At 41.9% G+C, this 22872-nt stretch overlaps 1 protein-coding gene across 3 annotated transcripts in view; it reads left to right on the forward strand.

The window, feature by feature from the left end:
* The window catches only part of SFXN2 (sideroflexin 2), a 182481-nt gene that overhangs the window by 102400 nt on the left and 57209 nt on the right, over positions 1–22872 (forward strand). For all 3 annotated transcript variants that reach the window (XM_078643664.1, XM_078643665.1, XM_078643663.1), the window contains 2 exons: positions 6132–6207; positions 8370–8455. In XM_078643664.1, the coding sequence (XP_078499790.1) occupies positions 6132–6207; positions 8370–8455 (162 nt within the window). The remainder of the gene's footprint in view (positions 1–6131; positions 6208–8369; positions 8456–22872) is intronic.

A 22872-nucleotide genomic window follows, 5' to 3' on the forward strand; every position in this document is an offset into this window, starting at 1 on the left:
TACCTTAGCCTCCTACAGCAGACTGTCTGCTTAATCAACTCCAAAGACCATATTGTTATAGGGGGAGATCTTAATTTAAATTATGAACCTTTATATGACTACGACATGATTCACGAAGATGAAGACGAGAGCTGGGGCATACCATACCTTCACTTTAAGCAGTTCGTCCCATGCTCAGTAGCTGCAATGCAAGTCATCCAAATTCCGTTGACATATGGGCTTAGAGCATGCAATAGAAGGTCTCCATTTGACAAGCAGGAAGCACCCACTTTTAGGAAAGGCCTACTACTATCTAAATTGGATTACATCATAATTAAGGCTTCAATGTGGGATATATTGGTAGACTTTTGTATTGAGCATAGGAAGGAGAGTGATCATTATCCCCTTCATGCTAAACTTTTGTCTCATTGGTCCAATCCAACCTGCATTGTAGCACCCACACCCATAACTCAAATAACGGCGAATAATCGCATGTCTATTAATTCCCCTCTGTTAGAGGGAACTAAGATATCCTTACTGAGGTATATAATGCTTTTGTGGAAGTTTTGTTAGGCCCAGCCACTCTGGGTCGTTCCAAGATTCCTATAACAGATACACGCACCAAGCTGGTAACCTCTCTGAAACTGATTCTGACTGAACCCTTCTCAGTAAAACCTCCAGCCTGGTCGCATAGCCCTGAAAGTAATCTTTGGTACATTGAGGGTTGCCATGATGCTAAAAAATCCTTAATAACTGCATTAAAAAACAAAGGTTTGCAGGAGGTTCGCACATAAAGGGGCTTTTATAAGAAAACAATTAGATCAGCTAGGAGAGCATGGGAGGATGCCTGCTGGAGTGACCTAGTAGTGGCTGCTAAAATGTGGGGATATAACATTATTCTAGAAAATACTTGCCAACCCCCAGATTGACTGCCATCTGAACCCAGGGGTTGGGTGGACTATTTTACCCGCTTTTATGAACAGCCCTCTACTGAGCTGACAGCACTATCTACCACAGTACACCTCTTCTGATCCCTACTTTTCCTTTGAGGATAATAGAATCACAATCACCTCAATTAAACAGGGCAAAGCTCCAGGTCTAGACAAAATTCCTGGCGACTTGTTTGGCCATGATTTGTCTGTATAAGCCCCATACATCCACTGTCTGACCAGTGCCATAGCTGCAGGTGCACCTATTCCTGATACATGGAAAGGGCGGAAATCATCCCCATTTTCAAAAAGTGGGATTAAGGGCCTCCTGCAAACTATAGGCCTATCAGCCTCCTGGATTCTCTTCAGAAGGTCTATGCCAGACAATTGTTAAATAAACCCAATGATTGGATTGAGGGTACTGAAATTCTGACCCTATACCAAGCGGGATTCAGACCTAAAGTTAGCACCGTTAAACAAGTCTTAAGGCTGTTGCTCATCCGCTGGAAATACACCAGACTTAGTGTAGGACACTATCAAAAAAACATAAGGGGAGTGAAGAGATAGTGCTCAGAAAAGCATAAGAGGTGGATATGTCCTCCTCTAGTCAATAGGTTAACAAACAGAAGGATCCAACCTTATGGAAAAGAAAGGTAGTGTTCCCCAGACCTAGTGTGTCTCCTACAGTGGTGGAAACACAGCTTTGTTAAAATACCCCTCCCCCACCAAAAGGACCCTTGGTGGCATGCTTCATCATCAGGGTCTTCCCGCCCTGCTGCGGGACAGGGCATGCTGCGACCTACGACTACGTTGCAGTACTGATTATCTAACAATACAATGTGTGGTGTAGGAGTGTGAGTGGAAGGGTCAGTAGTAAGTGAAAGTGGTGTATGATTAAAAAATACCTGGCTCTGCCGAAAAATAAACCTTAATGCTCCTTTGAGCTGATTTTGTTAAAAATGGGGAATAAGACGGAGGTAATAGGCGTTAATGGGCAGTATTTCCTGTGTCAACATGTTTCGAAGCCCTCCCCTGGCTTCTTATCAGGACCTATAAAGGTCCCTTCTAAACTAAAAATTCCAAGAATAAAACGTGTGATATTATTAGGTAAATACTATGTAGTGCATATAACAATCTACTTGCACTGTATACTGTAAACCAGTAGGTATTTAGGCTGTTAAGGCTCTGGTAGCAAATAACATAATTAAACATTAAAAATGCATATCACATACACCCATTGTGGTGGTGACCTGTAAGGAAAAGTGACATATTTTTGTGCGTGATATATTTTTCTCTTATTCCTATCCATTACGTTTTGTAACTGGTGCTGTGTTATGCCGGCGAAATGAGACAGTATAAGACGTGAACAAAAACCACACACTCTATTGCAAGGGACTGCGTACTCTGTATGTCCACTTAGTATATTACCATGAGTCCCTTTTGTATACATCCAAAATTCACTTTCAAAGGGGATGTCAGAAAAACCTGTTCAATAGGTTGTTTTATGTACTTCTAATTAGCCCATTTAATGCATCATGAGCCTGCAAAACGAGGGGGAAGGAGCATCTGTAGTCTTCTCTTAACGCGGCTATGCCGTACTTACATTATCAAGGTTACCTCCTCGCCTGGACAATACCTAATTGTGGCTCTGTGGAACACTAAGCCTGCTTGAGGTGTCCCTTTTTAAGTTGTGTGCAATTGGTGTTTTTCGCGTCAAACCTGCACTAATTGGTTGGTAACTCTAGACAGTTGTGGTTAGACAATGATCCCCTTGATCGTACCCGTTCCAATCCTCACTTCCTGTTCTGGTCCGAAAGGCTAGAGTGTCGTTTTTCAGGGGCGGAGTCGCAACAGGAGTGAGCCTCACTTCCTGTTGCGGCCCATCTTCTATCAGAAAAGCTGGTGTGCGAGTTTATAACCCAGTGTTTGCTCAGTGAAGAAAGACTGCCCCCGATAGTGGAAAGAAACACCTATTATTCTAAACATGTCTAATGGTAGATCATGTATATTGGCGTGGCGCTGTAAAATAATTAACAGAGAAGACAAAGCATGCCTCGTTAGGTTATCTCACGAGTGCATCGTGCGGTGGCAGATATACCTCCAAGAGTTGGTACTTCTTGTAGGGTGACATGTGCAAAAAATACAATTGATGGACGGAATGCTGGACAATGCAGACATTCACCCCCAGTCACAAGGATCTGGGTTAAATCGATCATTCTTTTGCTCACCACACCACCCCAGTTTGGACCCAGCCATATGAAAAACAGTCTTGACCCTGTTCCTTGTGGGAACAGTCCAGCCCGAACTGCCAAGCAAGGTCCTCCCTGGACCGGAAACAAGCATCCTGGGACCGGTTTCAGGACATCACCCTTCATCAGCCAGGCTAGCTTGAATCCAGTGGTGTAGTGAGCATGGGACCCACGTCTGGGCATACCCTTCCCACTTAGGGCGACATATGCAAAAGAAGCAATTGATTGACGGAATGCTGGACAATGCAGACATTCACCCCCAGTCACAAGGATCTGAGTTAAATCTTGCAGGGTGGCAACTACTGGGTGATTCTTGGAAAAATCCATGAATCAAACAAGATAATAAATGAGGGCCTTAATGCCCGAGATGCAAATAGGGGTGGTGACTGAGGGGTATTTTAACAAAGCTGTGTGCTTTCCACCACTGTAGGAGACACCTTAGAGTAGGACACACCTGTATTGCAATTGTTGACCTTAGAGCCGTCTTTGACCTGGTCCTCAGGGGCTGCTATGGGCATTTTTCTAAGGACCTGGGGGTCCCAAAGGCCCTGCTTGCCCAATTAATAATTCTCCACCACAAGAACTACTCCCAAGTTTGCTAGGGGATTGGGGGCAACTAACTTATAGAATCCCTAAAAACCGCACTAGAACTATTTAAACTAAAGCCCCAATCTGCTGCTTTATACAGGGCTGAAATCTGTGGTTATGCGAATTTAGATTCACTTACTATAAGTGAAAATAAGTTTGTTCGCTTACTTCTCGATCTTCCCACTAGTATCCCCTTTAATTCATATGTTCATGGGTGTTGATCTAAAAAGAGTGGGGGAACTAGCTAGACTATGGCCTCTTTGGTAATGAGTGAGGCTTTGTACTACTGAAGAGCTGCAGCCGTATCGGAGAGCAGTAGAGGAATCGCTTGCCCTTGATTCAGGTCTCAACTTTCTGTGGTTCAAACATGTTCGCCACTGGTTCGTTAAACTGGACCTTAGTTACTTTTGGTCGGATCCCGGCTCATTGGTGGCCACTTCCAAGATGCAATTAAAAATCCGCTAATGGGAATATATTCAGGCTAGCTTCTTACGTTGCCCCACTCATGGTAGGCTGACAGTTCAATTCCTGCTCACGAAGGACTGCCCCTGTTATGAAAAGTTTCTTGATCTACCGCTCCAGCAATCGGCAAAAATTCTTTACTTAAAATGTCATTTTGATAAACTCGAATTGGGGTCATTTATGGCATTATGGAGCACCTGTAGGTGTGCTAACCACACAGCTACATGTACCTTGTACTCCCAGTCTGTGAATGAACACCATGTGATATTTTTTGTCAAGCAACTAAAAAGCCTAGAGGGAAATGGATACGCCATTGTGCAATTACCTTGGAGTTCGGAGGGACTTGGAGGCACTACGAATTTTGAAGGGTGATGCATTCATTTATACAGTTTTCGCTGTAACTAAATTCCTATTTTCAGTAGGCCTCATAAGAAAGCGAAGGGCCCTAAATTCTAGGCTAGTAGAAACTGGTTTGTGGCACTCTTTTGATTAGTAGAAAATATTGTGACCGGTCGCAGCTGGGTTCATATTGAGGTAGTCTGTGTACTATGATAAATCTCTGGTGCATAGTACTATACTTACATACCAACCCCTAGATGAAAGGTTGAACTAGAGTAGGGTGCATCAGTTGTTAGATAAATTGCACATGTATAAGTTTTTATCTTTTACAATTGATATTAAGACTAATTTATAATGGAATATGTATGTAGAGAACGTATGTTTGGAAATTTGTCTGATTATTTTCAAATGTTTTTGTGACTGCTTTACGGTGAGCTCTTATTACAAATACTGTGTGCACTTGTTCACAAAGGATTGTTCTGTGTTTGCAAGTTTTATGGAAATCATTTTCCGAAATAAGCTTTTACTGAGTAACACAATTAAGAAACCTTTCCTGAGTGAGCATACACCTACTTATTAAATAGCACCCAGAACACATTCACCACTATATATTGTATTGATACATCTCAGGGCTCTGTTCCCCACTTTCACTATGAATTTAAAAGCTAGTACGAACGTCTGTAAACATTCCAACCGTCTTTCATTCATGCGAGTAACCCAATTAGTTGAGTCGTCAAAGGACAAACCTAAATATGAAAAACAACGAACTATTCAACCTCTAGTTTCATCCAGGCAGCAGAGTGGCCCATTCACTTACTGACATTGTTGTGCATTCCCAGGGGACATACGTTTGGTAGTGCGTTATGCTAGCAAGTGAATTTCTAGCTGGAAAACCGCTAAAACAGTGCTAAAAAGCAAACACTGGCTTCCAGGACTAGGCATATCTTTTTTAATTGGACAGAAACCCAGAAAGGTTTGTAGATTCCCTTAAAACAACACCCTTTATAATTTTAAAAACGTGAGGCCTCTTGCTCAGTACTCACAGCTATCCTTATTTTGTGTACATTGCAGACAACGCATAATAAATTATGCCAAAAGCTTATGCATCTGTGGCAGAATTTCCATCAATGTTAACACCGGTTTTATGAGATGTGGTTTTTTTTGGAACCGCGGTGCTCAAATATTCCGAGGCCACTTCAGTGACATTATTTTTAGGGCTTCAGTTTCCCACTTTGGATAAGGAGTTATAGATTAATATTTTTCTCTTATGCTCTCAGAATGGATGTGGGATGTATAATTCATGTTTGTGTTTATATTTGAGTGAATATTTATATGCAACATTTAACCACTTGTATTTATTTTGTACCAAACACACTTTGTAGTAGTGACAGTCAAATATTTGTTTCAAATTGCACAGAAATCAGTGTTGTCGCTCATGCGTTCCTTTAATTTTTACTCTCCTTCTAAATACAAATTATCAAAACTGCACACACAGGGAACCGTTTGTGACACTGTTGTGTCCTTTACATGTGTTTGGCAATTTCAGAACTTCTATTGAAAAACAGCTTTTCTAATTTTCTTTTAGACAAATCGGGGTGGCTTATCTGACAGCCACCAGCACTGCATTGGCAACAGCTGTGGGACTCAACCTCTATACCAAGGTACAGCATGTGTTGCTCCAGTATGAATGAAACCGTGAACTAACCATTTGTAAACTGCTCGAGTTATGATGTACTGCATTATATCAGTCAATCCTATCTTTAGACAGAAGGGTGACTGAACAGATGGTTTTAGAACTAGAAGATCCTTGCACAACAATGGTAAATCCAATGAGCTCTACACTACCTGTATAAGCATATTCAAAAACGGTATCTTCCCCACAATTTCCATTTGAATCGTTGAACACAAATGAATCTTTTACAAGTGCAGCTATTCTTAGCCCTATAGAACTTTGTCCTTAGTTTGTGCATCTTTTATCTCTGGTTTGTTGACTAATTTCTTTGATATGTGCCTGTAGCTTAAATCGTTTGATCTCATATCGGTAGCGGTGTAGTATGACAGTCAAATACACAGTAGAGTATTCCGTGTTCAATTTGAAGATCATTTTTAATAACATTTCAAAGTTCACATTTAGATAGGAATGGCTGAAAGGGTCGTTTCCTGCTGTCTAGTGTCCTGATGCAGGGGTTGTTTTTTAGCATGGGTCGAACTGGCAAGTAAAAGGTTGCTGATCGACTAGTCATTTAGCAGAAACAGTTAGTGCATCTCTAGCTTGAAGGCATTTTCCAATCCAACAATACTCTGCTTGTTTGCTTTCCATGCTCTTCAGTGATACTCAAAGTATGGCCCGGGGCCACTTGTGGCCCTCATGACCTATACATGCGGCCCCCTTGGTGAACAGCAGCACCAGCTGTTGTTTAGTTGCTGAGCCCTAACATTCAGAATTTATTTTAAATAAACGAGCAAGCATTTATTAACCTTCAAATGAAATGAAATGAAATACCAGCATTTGTAAAGCGCACAGCTACCTCCGATGATTAAGCGAGCTATTGCCCAGAGTCACATGGTGCTGGGCTAACCTGCTGCCGGTGCCGGTGCCGGGGATAGAACCATGAACCCTGTGGTCCAGAGTCGGGCACCCTGGCTGCTGCGCCACACCTCTTCCAAATGATCGCCCGTTAATTTACCATTTTTTGGGACCTCGTGACACAACTCCTGACCCACCCAGACCCCCTACCGCCACCCCGCTGGCACCAGTGCGGCCCTCTAACCCACCACAGACCATACTTTGTGGCCCCTGGGCAAATGTTTGCGAGTACCCATGCTCTAGATTGTCCAGCTGTGCCTGCTAAGAGTCACTCTTTAATTTGTTGAGAAAAGTATACTACTGTGTCCCGTAATTATTTGATGTATCAACAGAAATCCTAATTCTTCCGTGATTACTTCCTGCTAGCACTGAAAAGGCTCTTCAGTAGCCCCAAAATATTCTATTTTTTGTAGTTCCTAAAACCTCTTAGACCCACCTATAGTTGTTGCCTACTAGATACTCCAGCACTGCAAATCCTTTTTCTCAATCCCTCTCTGGGCCAACCTGCATCTTCTTACTTGGCTGTTTAATGTCCATTTACCATCCAGGCCCCCCTCTGTCGGCAATTGTACTTCTGTTAGCCAAACCAAACATATTGTTGGATGAAAATCTGATGGAGAGATTGGCTAGGAAAGTTTTCCAGGAGTAAGTCTAACAAAATCTGACTTGATTTGCTGACGGACAGCATCAGGTGTATGTGGTCAATAGAATGGATGCGTTAAAAGCCACACTGTAATGGCCAGTCCCTAAAATTTCTAGTATGTTTATCTCTTTAAAACTCCTCAGCACTGTAACTTTGTTTTGCAATTGTGTCTTCAGTTACATGTATATAATATAAATAACCACTTTTATTTCTGTGTAACTCTGACAGCTGGATTAGCTTGTTTTATGCAGTTAAATGGACATGTACGATTGTATTTTATGGCTCTTGCTAATAAACCAAAGGAGCTTGTGTTAAAATATGTTGCTAAATTAGTGTATGCATGTGTAATGGCCTTTAGTTGGGGAGGGCGTGCTCTATATCAGACCCTGAGACTGAAATGGTCCTACTTTTTAGGAAATTTAGACCTGACAGATGTAGGCCTTGAAAACGGTATGAAAATGCGTTTGAAATTTGCAACATCTGTCTTTGTGATTAATTGTCCTTTTTGCTTATAAGGTTTTATTTTTCGAAATTGTTTACACAGAGTTTATGCATTTTACCAACCGTTGTCCCTCAATTTCTTCCATCTACAGAGAGCGCCCCCTTTAGTGGCACGTTGGGTTCCCTTTGCTGCAGTAGCTGCTGCTAACTGTGTCAACATTCCTATGATGAGGCAACAGTAAGTTTTCCTGAACTCTACTTTATTTCGCTCTGCCTTGACATTGGTTTCCCATTGAGGTTCTCTCCCCTAATCCACACTCCTGACAACCACCTTGTTAGTGGAGGGCACCAGGTCCTTAGGGTACTGAATCAGTTTGGTAAATATCGCCTCCACAGTCACCCCCTTGTAGTCTCAGTAGCACCAACTGCAAAAAGCACACAATTTCTTGTTTTAAAATATATATAGCTTTGTTTATGGAGTCTGTTTATGAAGTGCAAATTTAGCTCCAAAGGGCAGCTGGGGAATGTACACAGAAACAGGATTTATAGCCACCACGCGAGGAGAGCATACAGATACAGAAGGCATCACAAACACCTCATCACAGAGAGGTGAGGTGGGGACCGACATGGATACAGTCTAAGAGAGCCCACAGAGAGTCTGAAAACATAGTTTTTGAGACACTTACTGAGTTGAAACAAATCAATAGCAAGTTTGAGGTGCAAAGGATTCTTGTTCCGGACTTTTGGTCCATGTGCATAGAAAGGCTGTTGTTGTGTGCCTTCTCTCATTGACTTTTATATTTATATCTCCAGAGGCAGGTGCTTCTTATAGTGTGAGAGCCACTGGGCGTGTTGAGTGTAGCAGCAGCACACTCAGATTTTCTTAGTGGTAGTGCCTTATAATTCACATATGTAGCTTCCTGTGGCTTTTGGTTGGAGATATGTCGAGCTGCTGCATGAAGATACGTCTTGATGTCAATGAGGACTTGGGGAGTCCAGTGAATAGTGTGTTGCTTCCGTCGATGCGAGATGAGAATAAGAAGGACAGACATTTCTAATGGGGAGAGTACTATTGTCAGTGCTCTCCCGTTACAAATGTCTTTCCATTTTAAGCACTGGGTAAGATGGATCCTGCACCATGGATTACAAGTTCATTAGAATGGAGAGGGGTTTGTTCACTAATGTTCGCAAAGCTTTTAATACTTTTTTCTTGCTGTCCTCCTTGAAGGACACAGATGAGTCCTTGAGAAAGACCAGGGATTTAGTTGCAGGTTACAGACGGCAGTAAAAATCATCAAAGGTAACATTTAAGCAACTTACAGATTTAGCGCTTGAGAGTTCCTTCACTATTATTGACAAACTTGGTGTTTGCTCGGTTGCGTTTTCAGATACACAGAAGTTTGCTGCTGTTGTTTTATGGTATATTGAGGTATCAGCATATTTGTGGATATTGATTTCTTGTTGATTGAATAGTACTCTCAGCAGCTCCAAGCAGATGTTGAACATTATATTATGAAAGCAAGTATAAGTACCAGAGGAACCACACAAGACACCAGATTGATGGTGCTCTAGAGGATTCTGTTTGCACATATTATTTTCGGCGCGAGAACTGTAAGATAATTGCATTTAATTTGTTGTTGGTGATGCCCATGCTTAAACGGAAGACTTGGTGGTCAGCACCCTCTAAAGCCGTTTGCCAGGCTAAGTAGCATCAGGAGACATGGTTTTTCATTATTAGTGATTGAAAAGATGTCATCTACAACCTTGATGGTTTCATTTTCTCTAATTCAGCAATGAGCAACCCCAAAATATTCTGTACTTAAATGAAGTAGGGTGGATTTTGGGGGGGGGGAGACTTGTATGTTGCTTGATCTATGTGCTATCAAGATAAATACTGAGGGTCAAATTGATTTTAGAGATGCATTGGAGCTGAAACATGTTGATAAGATAGCATAGGAATTACTGGTCTTTAACCATCAGTTTTTTTTAATTTTCTGGAGAGTCGCCAGGAAATAACCAATTTGATAGTTGAATAAGTACTTGTGCAATTTGAAATGCTAAGTGATTTTGCAAGTAAACAAGCCCCTACCTTGAAACTCTTCCCCTACATTGAAGGACAGAATAAAGGGCAGCAGCACCAGCGTGATTTTGATATTTAAAGAAAGTGGTTGCAGACTCCACCATCGAAAAAGAGCTCAATTCTGATCACCTGATGTATGGTTGGTCACCAATATGGAAGTTGTGCCAATGATGACAGTATAACAAATCCAGCCCAGGAGTATGATCTTCATTGATTTGCTCAGGGCTCGAGAGGTACCTTTCCTTACATTTCTATGCATGTTGTATGGATGACACCTTTCCTGTATTGATCAGCACAAAAATATTATAAGACACAGGAGGGTCTTGTAGATACATGGGACTTAAAGATAGACTAGGCCTTTGAGAATTGACAAGGCACTTGGTCCCTTTAATTAGCGGAACAAGACCTTTTTTGCATTTAATGGTTATTTGAGGGTGTAGGCCTTGTTGATTAACCCTCACCACCTTCCTTTGATGTAACACCCTATGTAATGTGACATACAAAGCATTCTAAGACACATAACCAGTTCTGTCTGGTCAGAGCATTATACATTTAAATATACACTATACAAAACACTTTCTTCCCTTAAATTTTTAATGGAAAGAAAAGGGATGTTTTTTAGCTTAGCAATTAAAACTAGTGATCAGGGATCTCAGGCACTCGTTGATGGTCAGGAGACCCATTGTGGACATACACCACCAAATAGTCCTCGGATCCGAACACTGTCCCTAAAAGGATGAACTTTGTAGCAGTGCATGCTATGATGTGTCTCCTACATGATGGGGTATGTTAGCACCGTAGTGGACAGCCTAAACTGAAATACTGAACCCATCTTTGACGGCAGGGTTTAACCGACCACAGACAACTTGGCTCTTCGCTTGAACAAAAGAAAAGATAGCTGAGCTCTCTGGATGAACTGGTGCTTAGATTAATAGTTGTTTCACTAGATTATTCATTTGTATTTGCCTTCCCCTCTATGACTCTGATACCAGATTTCACCCCTTCCTTTCTAAATAATGGCATTTCAGCACGACTGTATATAGTTCCAACATGCAGTAAGAATAGTTTCTGAAGTTAATTATAGTTGGGAAGTGTGTTAGAGCCATGCGAGATCGCACTCAATTGACAAGAAAGAAGAAGGTATTTTAAAACGAAGTCCATTCCAGCTCATCCCAAGCCATATAACAGAAATTCTCTTTTTAATACATTGCTCACTGAGCTATTCAAAACTCACTGTTCTGATCACCAACAGCCCAGGATGCCCAGACATCCAAGTTTTTTCTGATTAGTCTTGCGAATTTCGGTTCTCTCCACCTACTTGAGAACGACTTCATCCACCTTCTTAGAGGTAAAACCTGCCGCCCATAAAAGGAGGGAGAGTGCTGTATGTCTCCCTGCAATGCAATCACTCAGCCTCACATAACCTTTGTCTGTCTGTGTAGAAAACCTGGAAAGCCTAGTGGTAGTCCTCCTCTTTAAACCTGACCAGGAGCAAATGGCTGAGATTGTGCCATTTGGCACTGGAGAAGAACATCTAACTGCTCATTTGTTCAGTGGATGATGGTACGTCTTTCTTTGAGATACCTTCTTGAAACAGATATACTTTTCTAAAATGGTTTCCTTTGCGGCCACTGGTAATTGGACAAGAGCTGATGAGTCCTTGTACACAGCCAAGCCTTGCAGACATCCTTGAGCCATTGACCTCTTGACCTCAAGCTTCTTTCAGGAGAGGCTTTTTTTTCTTGGTTGCCACAACATGGCCCGCAAGCCCACTGAGGGTGCTTAGGATGACAAAATGGTCATAAGGACCGATCCCACCTTTGTTTCAGCAGTACTGCCCTACTCCCATCTGCACAAAGAAATAATGCTGACTTTCTTTAGACATCTGCATGCCTCTATGGCAGAAAGAAACACTTCAGACCCTTCACAACATAATTACTTTTATTTTATTGACATTTCCAAAACTTAGGACATAAAAAGACAGCCAAGGAATACACAGTATAGCAGAAATCATCACCATCAGACAGCAGGAGGGGTAAGCCAAGGAAACCGTCCATAAGCACAATGTGCCCTGCAGAGGGAAAATGCAGCAATGAAAGGGAAAAACTGACACAAAATTCAAAACAATAAATGTAACCACTTGCCCCATAACATAATTACTTTTAATTTGATAAAACCTGTGCCCTGTTTTGGGTTGATTGGTGCCTGCCAAGTGGCTTCAAAGGCCACAACAGCCAGATAGATTGCATCATATATCTACGATTCCTACCCTGTAAGAGCCCAACCACGATCCTGTGTCGGGGAACAATGTACTAGCGCAAAGTGGCATTCTACAAGCAGGTGCCTGATATAGACCTGCACCAGCTGGCCTCATTGGCTACTCAACATGCATCGTGTTGGTGCTTCATTCTTCTGTTGCTTTGGTCTATAAGTAAAATCAAACTTGTTTTCCTGGACCGGCCGTTTAAGACCTGTTCACAGAAATTCACTCACTCATCAATGTAGATGGAGCGATAGAAATTTCTAGAAGTTTATTCATCTCCATTGGGAGGGCCAACTCTAGAAGCCCTCACCTTCTTTTTCCATAATGAAATGTATTACCTGGTGGTACAATTGGTTGTCTTCTCTATTATAGCTAAAGGCGTAGAGACAGGTTCAATGGGTGAGTACAGAACATCAACAATTCTGCCAAGCAACCCTGCATTTCTAGTGTTGTTTGCACAAAGTAGCTTACTGCGCATCCATTTAAGTAAATTGGCACTTCAACATCCATACATTACATTGGAAGCCAAAAAGTAAAGAAAACCCCCCCAAAAAAACAATGGACGTCCCACACTGTGTGTACTCGCCTGCTGCATCAAGGAAATAGCCAGTTCAATGGAATACGTGAAGTTAATCGTTAGTCAGCCAATGGTTGATGTATGTGGGTTAATGCATACTTTAATGGCACAAAAAACACTGGTTGAAAAGGAGTGACATTTTGCCCCTCGCTCTGTCTATATCGAATTGGCTCTGTGATATAGCTAATGATGCTTGAAGACCACGCAAGGATATAGAGCAGGGGCCGGGCGGGACTGCGCCCTCCCCTAAGTGAACCCTTTGATCCACCAAGGCACGATTTCAAGAGGAATTTTTGTTTTTTTTAACTTTCACGTGTGCCTCCTCCTATCAAAAGATAATTGAGAAGTAAAAACAGTGAAATCACAGACACAATCTAAAAAAGTTTATTTCCTTCCCATGAAAAGTAAATAAAATGTGCAGTTGGAACATATACCTTACTGTTTGTTTGTTTGTTCTATTTTCCTAACTTGCCATATGATAGGGAAAAGTACATTAACCCCTTGCGTGCTCATCACGGAACCACGCCATCATGAGCCACGGTGAGGATGTGCTCATGACGGCGTGGTTCCGTCATGCCGCTGCCGCTCCTCCCACGCAGCACTAATGCCCCGCCTGTACGGGCGAATTAATGAGCGGGCTGGTCATGACGTAACCACACCGTCATGAGCACCCACCGCCCATGACGGCGTGGTTCCTTCATGAGCACAGAAGCGTCGCGCTCCCCCCCTAGCTCCCTCCCGCCGCGGCCGAATTCGCGGCGCAAGGAAGTGTTTAAAAGAAAGGCGAAGGAAAGAGATGTTGCAGCCTGACCATTAGTTTTCCAGTCTGAGCATGTATTCTTTATATGTTCGTTTAGTATATGGAGCATAAATGCATTACTGTTTCCTGACTAATGATTCTTTTATGATCGGTTATTTTAGTGCATGTTATGTTGAATATTGTAAATGTTACTCTGTTTGGCTATTGTACAAATGTGGATTTGTGTTTTTTAAATGTGTATATTTGTTGACTTCAAGATACATTCTTTGATACAATTGTAGATTGCCAAGTTACACATTCCATTTTGAGCAGCTAATATTTGAAGTTGCCGAATGTTTTTCAGTTAATCATATGAATTTGTTCTTTCTGTTCACACCCCCTCTATAGCGAGGTCTTGGACATGTTTTAAGTTTATTTTATCTCATATGGCAGAAGCAGTTTTTCTATATTTTTTAAATGGAGTCCTTGAGACCAAGAACTATACAACGCACAGCTTACTGGCAATCCTGCCTCAAAAGTTATAAATAAATAGTTTTCACCAACGTTTTTAAATTTTCAAACATAAGTTATTTTACATATTTATTTGCAATTCTTCACATAAATTCTTAAGCCATAATAACTCAATGTATCTGCATGAAACATACGTTGCATGTGAAATCAAAAAATCAAATCAATACATTGCAAGTGAAAGATATTGATCAAATCAAAACAACCCAATGCATTTCGGGTTCAACAGAACCCTTCTTCAGGGGTTATAGTTAGGCTTCTATGTTCAAGTTCTCTGGGCTGGTTCAGGTCATGAATCTACAACAAAAGTATTGATAAGTTTCGCACGTTAATGACTTCCTAGGGTTTGCATTTTCTCATAATATCAAGATATCAGTGTACAATCTAAAAAAGCCAAAGGGTCCAAGAACCAAGAAGAAGTTGAAAGCTGAATATCAGCCATGCCGTGATTCACACATCTAGTATAAATGTGAAGTAAAAGAATTCCAAACCATAGTGAATATTATATATAAATGTCGTGCTTAAAAGTTGTAAATGTGCTCTGAAAGCTGTATCATAACAAGTACCTCCACAGTTTTGCCATGGAAAAATGCTGTAAAAAAACAAACACGCCTAATTGTAAAACTGCACTGTGGTGAACCCCATTATCTAATGTATATGAAATAATATGCCTACCATGTCTGATATATTCAGAAGGAGTCTGCTAAATTGCGTGGTACTCCAAGTCTAGATATCCTGTAGTCCGTCTCTCTAAAAGAAATAGCCAAAGTCTCCGGTGTAACAACTATCATTACAAAAGAATCACAACCTCTCATCATCGGGAAACCCATTCCCTTCTTACCAGTTATAATTCGACAGGTAAACTATCCACGTAGACTGTTCCTGATTCAAAAAGCTTCCACACGGGAGAAATCCCTAAACAGAACGAGAACACTATTAGAAATGAGTGCGTTTTGAGCCTCTGTTCGTAATTATAAAACCCATAGCGTTTGGGACAATACCTTAACTTCAAACGAATCCTACTTCCAGCAGTGCTGTCGCTGACTTCACCATTAATCCACAAGTTGAAAGACTCTGTCAAATTCCGCGAGTCTTTCCCGGTACTTAACGTGAAGTAAATCATGTATCAACATAGAAAAAGGACTACCCGTAAAACCGCAACCTGCTCCAAAATGGCGGTTCTGTTAATCTCCTCAGTACAGGGTTCTAGACTACCCTCGCCGGCTGTAAGTGCCACAAAAAGCGATGTAAATAGGTGAAAGTAAATAAATAATAGACACAGACTGAAATGAAATAAATTAAGAGATTAAATTAGGAAGAAACAGAATAAGATAGGTGAGTGAAATGCGCATGCAGTAATAACTAATGCGTGAAGAGATAACACTTCAACTCAATTAGATAAGGAAATGCAATATAACCCTGTACAATCTAATGGAAATTTATAGAAAGCATACTAATTCATAATGGTCATTAAGACCCCCCGGGGTTGTGGTCCCCAATTTTTTGATCCATTCTGTCTCTTTGCGCGCTAGTGTGGTATTCATGTCCATGCCTGAGTGTGGTGTAATATGTTCTAAGATGGTAAACCGTAGCTGAGGAATGGTGTGTGTGGCATTAACCCAATGTGCAGATAATGAAGAGTTCATGTTTTTATTCCTGATCCGACTTTTATGCTCTATAATCCTTGTTTTAATTTTTCTGCTGGTCCTGCCAATGTAAACTAGGCCACAAGGGCATTTGATTGCGTAAATTACATTCTCTGTTGTGCAGTCAGATGTATGTTTTAAGGATATAGATTTTCCTGTCTTGGGGTGTTGAAACTCATGGCCAGTGATAACATTTCCACACTGACCGCAGTTGTGACATTTTCTCATGCCTTTAAAGGATTTGGTGCCTTGTTGTATTTCAGATCCCTTCAAAATTTCTCGTAAATTTTGAGCACGAGTGTGCGCAAACAATGGTGGTTGCATGAAGATGTTCTGAAAGTCTGACTCGCTTTCTATAAGTTCCCATCTTTTCCGTATTATGGACTTGGTCTCAAGGACTCCATTTAAACTTTGTATCTAGGGATTGTGGTACCCCTTTCCCCATACTTCGCACGCATATATTTTGATAATTTCCATTAGAAATTTCGAGTACATTGGTTACTTTTGGTGTGCAGAACCACCCACTTTTGAGAAGCAGTTTTTCGCCATTTATAAATATTGATGTGGATTATGGACTTGGTCTCAAGGACTCCATTTAAACTTTGTATCTAGGGATTGTGGTACCCCTTTCCCCATACTTCGCACGCATATATTTTGATAATTTCCATTAGAAATTTCGAGTACATTGGTTACTTTTGGTGTGCAGAACCACCCACTTTTGAGAAGCAGTTTTTCGCCATTTATAAATATTGATGTGGATCAAGTCGGTTGTGTGTTCATGTCAAGTGAAAATCGATGCAACCGGTAATGCCTGCTAAGATGATTTATGAAGAAGCCTGTGTTAGACTACAGCTCAAAAACGGCCTTAAAGCGTGTATTAATCTGTGAAATATTTGAGCAGAGTTAACCAAACTACATATATATATATGCATGTATATATATATATATATGTATGGATATATATATATATATATATATATATATATATATATATATATATATATGTGCATCACATGAGAATATTCAAAATATGATGCACTTTATTTAAAGATCTTCAATGATCAGATAAAATGGATTTTGAATCCCTCATGGAAAGTGCAACTTACCCTTAACTCTATTGGCCCTAGTGAGCCACGATAATATGTAGAGGACAAAGAAAGGACAGCTGTGAATTATGGTTCTCTATAGGGTTGTCCAAAGGGAGGGGTGTGGCGCCGCGGCCAGGGCGACTGACGCTGGAATCTGGGGATCAGGGTTCGATCCCCGGCTCCGGCGGCAGGTTAGCCCAGCACCATGCGACTCTGGGCAATAGCTTGCTTAATCTTCCCGACGGCCCCCAGCGCCCCTAACGGGTGATTGTGCGCTATACAAATGTGGATTATTATTATTATTAAAGTTGCAAAGCTTACTGCTTCATATTTTTTTTATATTCTCCCGAGCTTCATTAAGTGCGAAGCTGGTGAAATGTATTTAGACAACTTTAACAAAGCAGCATAAAGATGGCATTTTGTGGTTGAAGAAAGCTTTTTATTGCCATGCTGGGCCACAAGCATGGCATGTTTTATGTTCGGATGAGCAGCATATTTTGTGAATTTTTATGTCCATGGTGGTCCTTCCAAGAGCAGTGAAGAACAGCAGCTATTGTATATCCCCACTGCTAGCCCTGAGGGCCTGCTTGGAAATCAGTTCCCCACAGCTGGATGCTCTATGGGTCACACAAGTGCATGGAATAGGACATGAATGATGCAAAATTATGCGAGCAGTTGATTCTTCCGACTCCCCCTAATCATCATATCATATCAATGTGGCGTTATCATGACACAATAATTCGCCACGTTCAGAGTGGTTTGTAAATATCAATAAAACCAACCCATATTATCTCGTACGCATTTTTATAGGATAAGCTTTTCTGTAACAGTAAAATGAATATTGAAAGCTGATGATAATAATTCTGCTGTTTGCAGTAACCTACTGTGCTATTTTCCAGCCTTCTAATTTGGTGTAATGGAAAATAAATAATTCATAGTGAAATATATGTTTTGAAGTCTTTGCTGAAAGAACATTAAATTATGAGCCAAAACCTAGTGTTCCAAAGTACCACCAAATTCACAGCATATGTACTGCGGGCATTCTGTTCCTGCTGCAGCCTCTTGGTATAACTATACCGAAAGGGTACAGAGTACAAGTACATTTTGGCCATGGCAGGCGACTGTTCCCAGTGGGCATGGGCACATCCTGCACCGATGCCCTTTGTCGGGTACCACTGTCTGTAATGAAAACATTGACCACAAGGCATGGCCAATCGTTATATCCATTAGATCCAACCTTACTAAAGATATGTAAACTTTGCTTCGTAGATATGTCAATATTGGACCAAGAATGTCAGTGTCTAATAACATAAATTTCCTAAAACCCAGGTTGATTTTTGTTCTATTCTCCCCTTCCCACGCATCTTATTGGTCCACCCTTTTTCATGACTCTCCCAAACCCAGAATCGTAGAGCCTGACCCGTTTTAGCCAGACCTTAACACCTTGGCTGCGTCTGGAATCCCGCGCCAGTGCTGGACATTCCGATAGCGGGCGTGGTCATGAGCACCGAAGGGGTTAAAATAACGCTGTACAGTCAGAGAAAGTGTGAACCGTTCTCTAAGGACTATCAGAAGAAAATAACTACCAGGAGAAGAGGATTAATTCTAGCCCAAAAAAAGAAGTGATAGGTCACTGTAGTTCGTGTTTCGGCACCACTGGACTAGTTTGCTTCCTGCCCATCCATGTACAATTTGCATCCCATTGTTTTAGGTGATAGCTCTTAAGTGCATGATTTCATTCTCTTTCTCTCTGCCCCTCTCTATCTTGCAATCTATTTCTCTGCATATAATATTAATGTGTCAAAAAATCTCGCAAAAGAATGAAGGCAACACTTCATCAAATATATGAAAGTCTTCATTAGTTATGATATTGCCCTAGGGATGTGCACATATAAATCTTTATTTACAGCATCATATTGGCGGCCCATTGGCAGCTAAGCAAATGAAAGAACCCAGAGCGTGTATGGATTGACAAGTGGTGAGAAGCTGTCATCGAGCTTTCCAACAGAACAGATGATCTAGAGCAGAATGGGAAGAAAAAAGGACTGATTTAATTCGTTCTGTGTTTAATCAAATCTGGGCAAAAATGAATTAAAGAATGTATTTAAAGTTAGAAGAGGAGAGAATAAGGCAACTTTGTTTTTTCACATGAATGTAAGGATCTAAACTATGGGAAAACCTAATTTAAAATATACTTGATGCCACCTTTATTGATTTCTGTGAAGCAGCTGCTTTTATGCTTTTGCACCATGTTTCCAGTGCCTTTCTGTCATTGCGCTTTATGGCCTGCTGCTTTGCCTGACCCATTTCAATACCGTCAGATGTGCCTCTCTAAATTAGGCCACATGTGTTTCATTTGTTCTCATCTGCCCACTGTAATATTTCCAGCAGGCTGCTCTAACATCCACGGAGAAGACATCTGCTAACAGAGAGTCATTTGTTATTGCAGTAAAGCCTGGACGTGAACTCGAACACGAGGCACTAAAAACTGCTCACGAGCATCCCATTGTTGACTCGATCAAGGAACTCCATGTAAAATTGATTCCCATATGTTTAGGCCTTGCCCTGGGTAGTTCGCATAGTCTTTGGCAAGACATTTTGTTCACTTACAGTGGGCTTCGAGCACGCCCTTTGTTTACGATTGGCCGCACTCATTGTCACTCATTTTCTTGCTTTTTATTTGATGGTTTGTGTGGGCTTTGTTTCCCCTTCGTGAGTTTGTCCCTCGTCTGGAGCATGGACGCATTAGTGTGTCCTTACACTGCTTTGTTAAGCACTCTACAATAGTGCATGTGTTTCCAGCTGTCTACCGTGTGTGCTTCTTCACCCCATCCCCTGTCTCTGTGTTGCTCTGTCTCACTGTGTACTTCTCTGCTCCGTCTCTTGTTGTAGTGCTTTCTATGCTCCCCGTCTCCAATTTGGTCTGTCTCTCATGTGCTTCCCTGCCCCCACCCCGTGCTCTGTGTTGCTCAGTCTCCTCGCCATGTGCTTCTCTGCCTCGCCATGTGCTTCTCTGCCTCGCCATGTGCTTCTCTGCCTCGCCATGTGCTTCTCTGCCTCGCCATGTGCTTCTCTGCCTCTCTTGTATTGTTTGCTTCACCTGTGTTGCTTCCTCCCTGTCTCTATGTTGCTTTGTCTCGTCGTTTTGTGTTTACTTGTGCTGCTTTGACTTGCCGTGTCCTTCTTTGCCCCTCCATTGCTCGTCTTTCCTTCACCCATGTTGCTACCCCCGTCCGCATCCTTCGTTTTCCTTCTCCGCCCATATCCCCTTTTCTCTGTTTTGCTTCTGCTCTCAACCCTTGCATTTTTTATTTTTTTTTTAGTTACTGATCCAACTTGGTTTGTAACAAAAAAAAGCCTATGTAATTTGTAGGGGTGCGCTTGCATTTGTTATGCACACATGCCTACCAAATGACACAGCTGTAGGCGTCAAAAGTTTTTTCTTTTTAACTCTTTAATATAAGACTTGGGCACCTACCTTTGCATAGTCATCCTGTAGGCCATATTGTAGGAAGATAACAAGGCCCTAACATTTACATAGAACTCAAGAACTAATGATAATTTCTCTTATGTTAGTGATTTTGTAAAGTGCAACATATGCCCCAGATGACTGGACAATAAGAACAACTAACTAAATGTGCTGCCGCTTGAGAAAGCTGGCCCTAACCTCCTGATGACCAGGTGCCGTGGGATTAAACGCATAGTTTTCATCATTGCTTGCCCCAGGCAGACTTTGAGCATGAAGGGTATGCGTGTGTCTTGCTCTTGCTGAGACCTGTACAGTAAGCAATTGCAAAGACACTTGTCCATAGGATGCAGACCCATTAATAGAGCCTAAATTATAAAGCCCTGGTGGAGGCTAGTCATCCTTGGACTTGACTATCCAACCATCATATTGTTTTTGGCATCTCTTCTTAAATATACAAAAAGAGGTAGCCGTCATGGAAAGGGTGAGCTCCGGGTTCCTTTTAAGAAAGTCTTTGATTCCTCTGTATTGCAGTGGTCGTGGATAATACCTGCTGCATGTGCTTTCCTGTGGTTTCTCTTATTACTGCTCTCCTGTTTTATATGTTCCAGCCTAACATCAAGTACCAAAGCCACTGTTTCCAAGCACAGTGGCACTCCTTGCAGTTTAAAAGACCCACATTTATCAGGCCAGGTCAATGAAGAAGGAGCTTGGATGATTTATTAGGGCTGATGCCAATATATGCTAAATTAAGATATTTCTTTCTTATTTTGTACACAGAGTTTCTTTTTTATTTCTATATCGCTTTAACTGCTGATCTTCTCTTTGTCGTCATTCCAAAATATTAATAGTGTTCAAATCTTATGGATGCATCTCGCCGTTTCCCTACCCTGCCAGGTGCATACTTTCATATCTCTCAACTTAAGTGGCTTCTTTTAGATGCTCAATTTAAGTTTATTTAAATCTGTATTGTTTAAAGATATTTTTATTCTCTGCCCCTCTTTATTTTAGACTCCTTGTTTTTTTTACTCTGCCTGTATGTTTTTTCTGAATGTTGATTTCCTCAGTTTGTTCCTCGACCTTCTTGTGCCTCTTCTTTATTTTAACTCTGTAAAGTTCTCCTATCTTATCGACCTTTAAACATTTACTAATCGAACATCTTTTGTTTTCTCCAATCTTTCTTGATCATTTGTTTGTAAACTGCACTTTATTCTCACTTTTGTGCCGAATAATTTTGTATAGTCTTTTGGATAAAAGCGCTATCAAAAGTAAATAAGTAAAAAAATTAATGTGGTTCAAGGGTGGTTAGCCTGGATGCGTGGCAGTGTTGGTGGTTTGAGCACTGGATTGTGGCCACAAGTGCTTGCTGCATGCATTCTGTATGTGTTAGTCTCCTGGGAAACCCCGAAGTGCTGTGCTGTAACTTGGGATTTGCTTACACTTGGATGCATTAAAGTGCTTAAATGAATGGGAATGGAATGGGAATCGTTTTGTGGCAAAGAGACCGTGAGGGGAAAGGACCTTTGTGATTAACTTACGCCGAGCATCACCTTCCAGCTTCCAGCTTCACTTTCCGCCGGACCCGCTTCACGGGTCCCGCTTCACCTGTGTTGGACGGGGCGTGGTAAGTCTAACGGGGCTGCGAGCGCAGTGCAGGGACTCCAGTGACCAGGAGCCCCTGCGTGGTCAGATTGAGACCACCTGACCCGCTCTCCCCAGAAGCGCCGCCCGCACAGAGTGGGATCCTGTTAAATTCAGCTGCCTGCTCCTCATCTAGTGGGAATCGTTTTGTGGCAAAGAGACCGTGAGGGGAAAGGACCTTTGTGATTAACTTACGCCGAGCATCACCTTCCAGCTTCCAGCTTCACTTTCCGCCGGACCCGCTTCGCGGGTCCCGCTTCACCTGTGTTGGACGGGGCGTGGTAAGTCTAACGGGGCTGCGAGCGCAGTGCAGGGACTCCAGTGACCAGGAGCCCCTGCGTGGCCAGATTGAGACCACCTGACCCGCTCTCCCCGGAAGCGACGCCCGCACAGTGCTAGTACAAAAGCCTCTTTTCTGAATGCGCTAGCGGGACGCGCGCGGGTCGAAGCCCGGAGCGAAGCCCGGAGCGAAGCCCGGAGCGAAGACCGGGCTAAGAGCGGGCCGTTTGAGGCCGTTCGAGGACTTGAGAGACTGGACTGGGCCACTCCCTATGTAAGTAATCTCTTTACCCTCTAAATATCCATTACCCAAGCAAGATTGTCTGAGCCCTAATATTCCCAACGCTA

Source organism: Lissotriton helveticus, chromosome 5_1 (genome assembly GCF_964261635.1).
Source record: "Lissotriton helveticus chromosome 5_1, aLisHel1.1, whole genome shotgun sequence".
Classification (NCBI taxonomy): domain Eukaryota; kingdom Metazoa; phylum Chordata; class Amphibia; order Caudata; family Salamandridae; genus Lissotriton; species Lissotriton helveticus.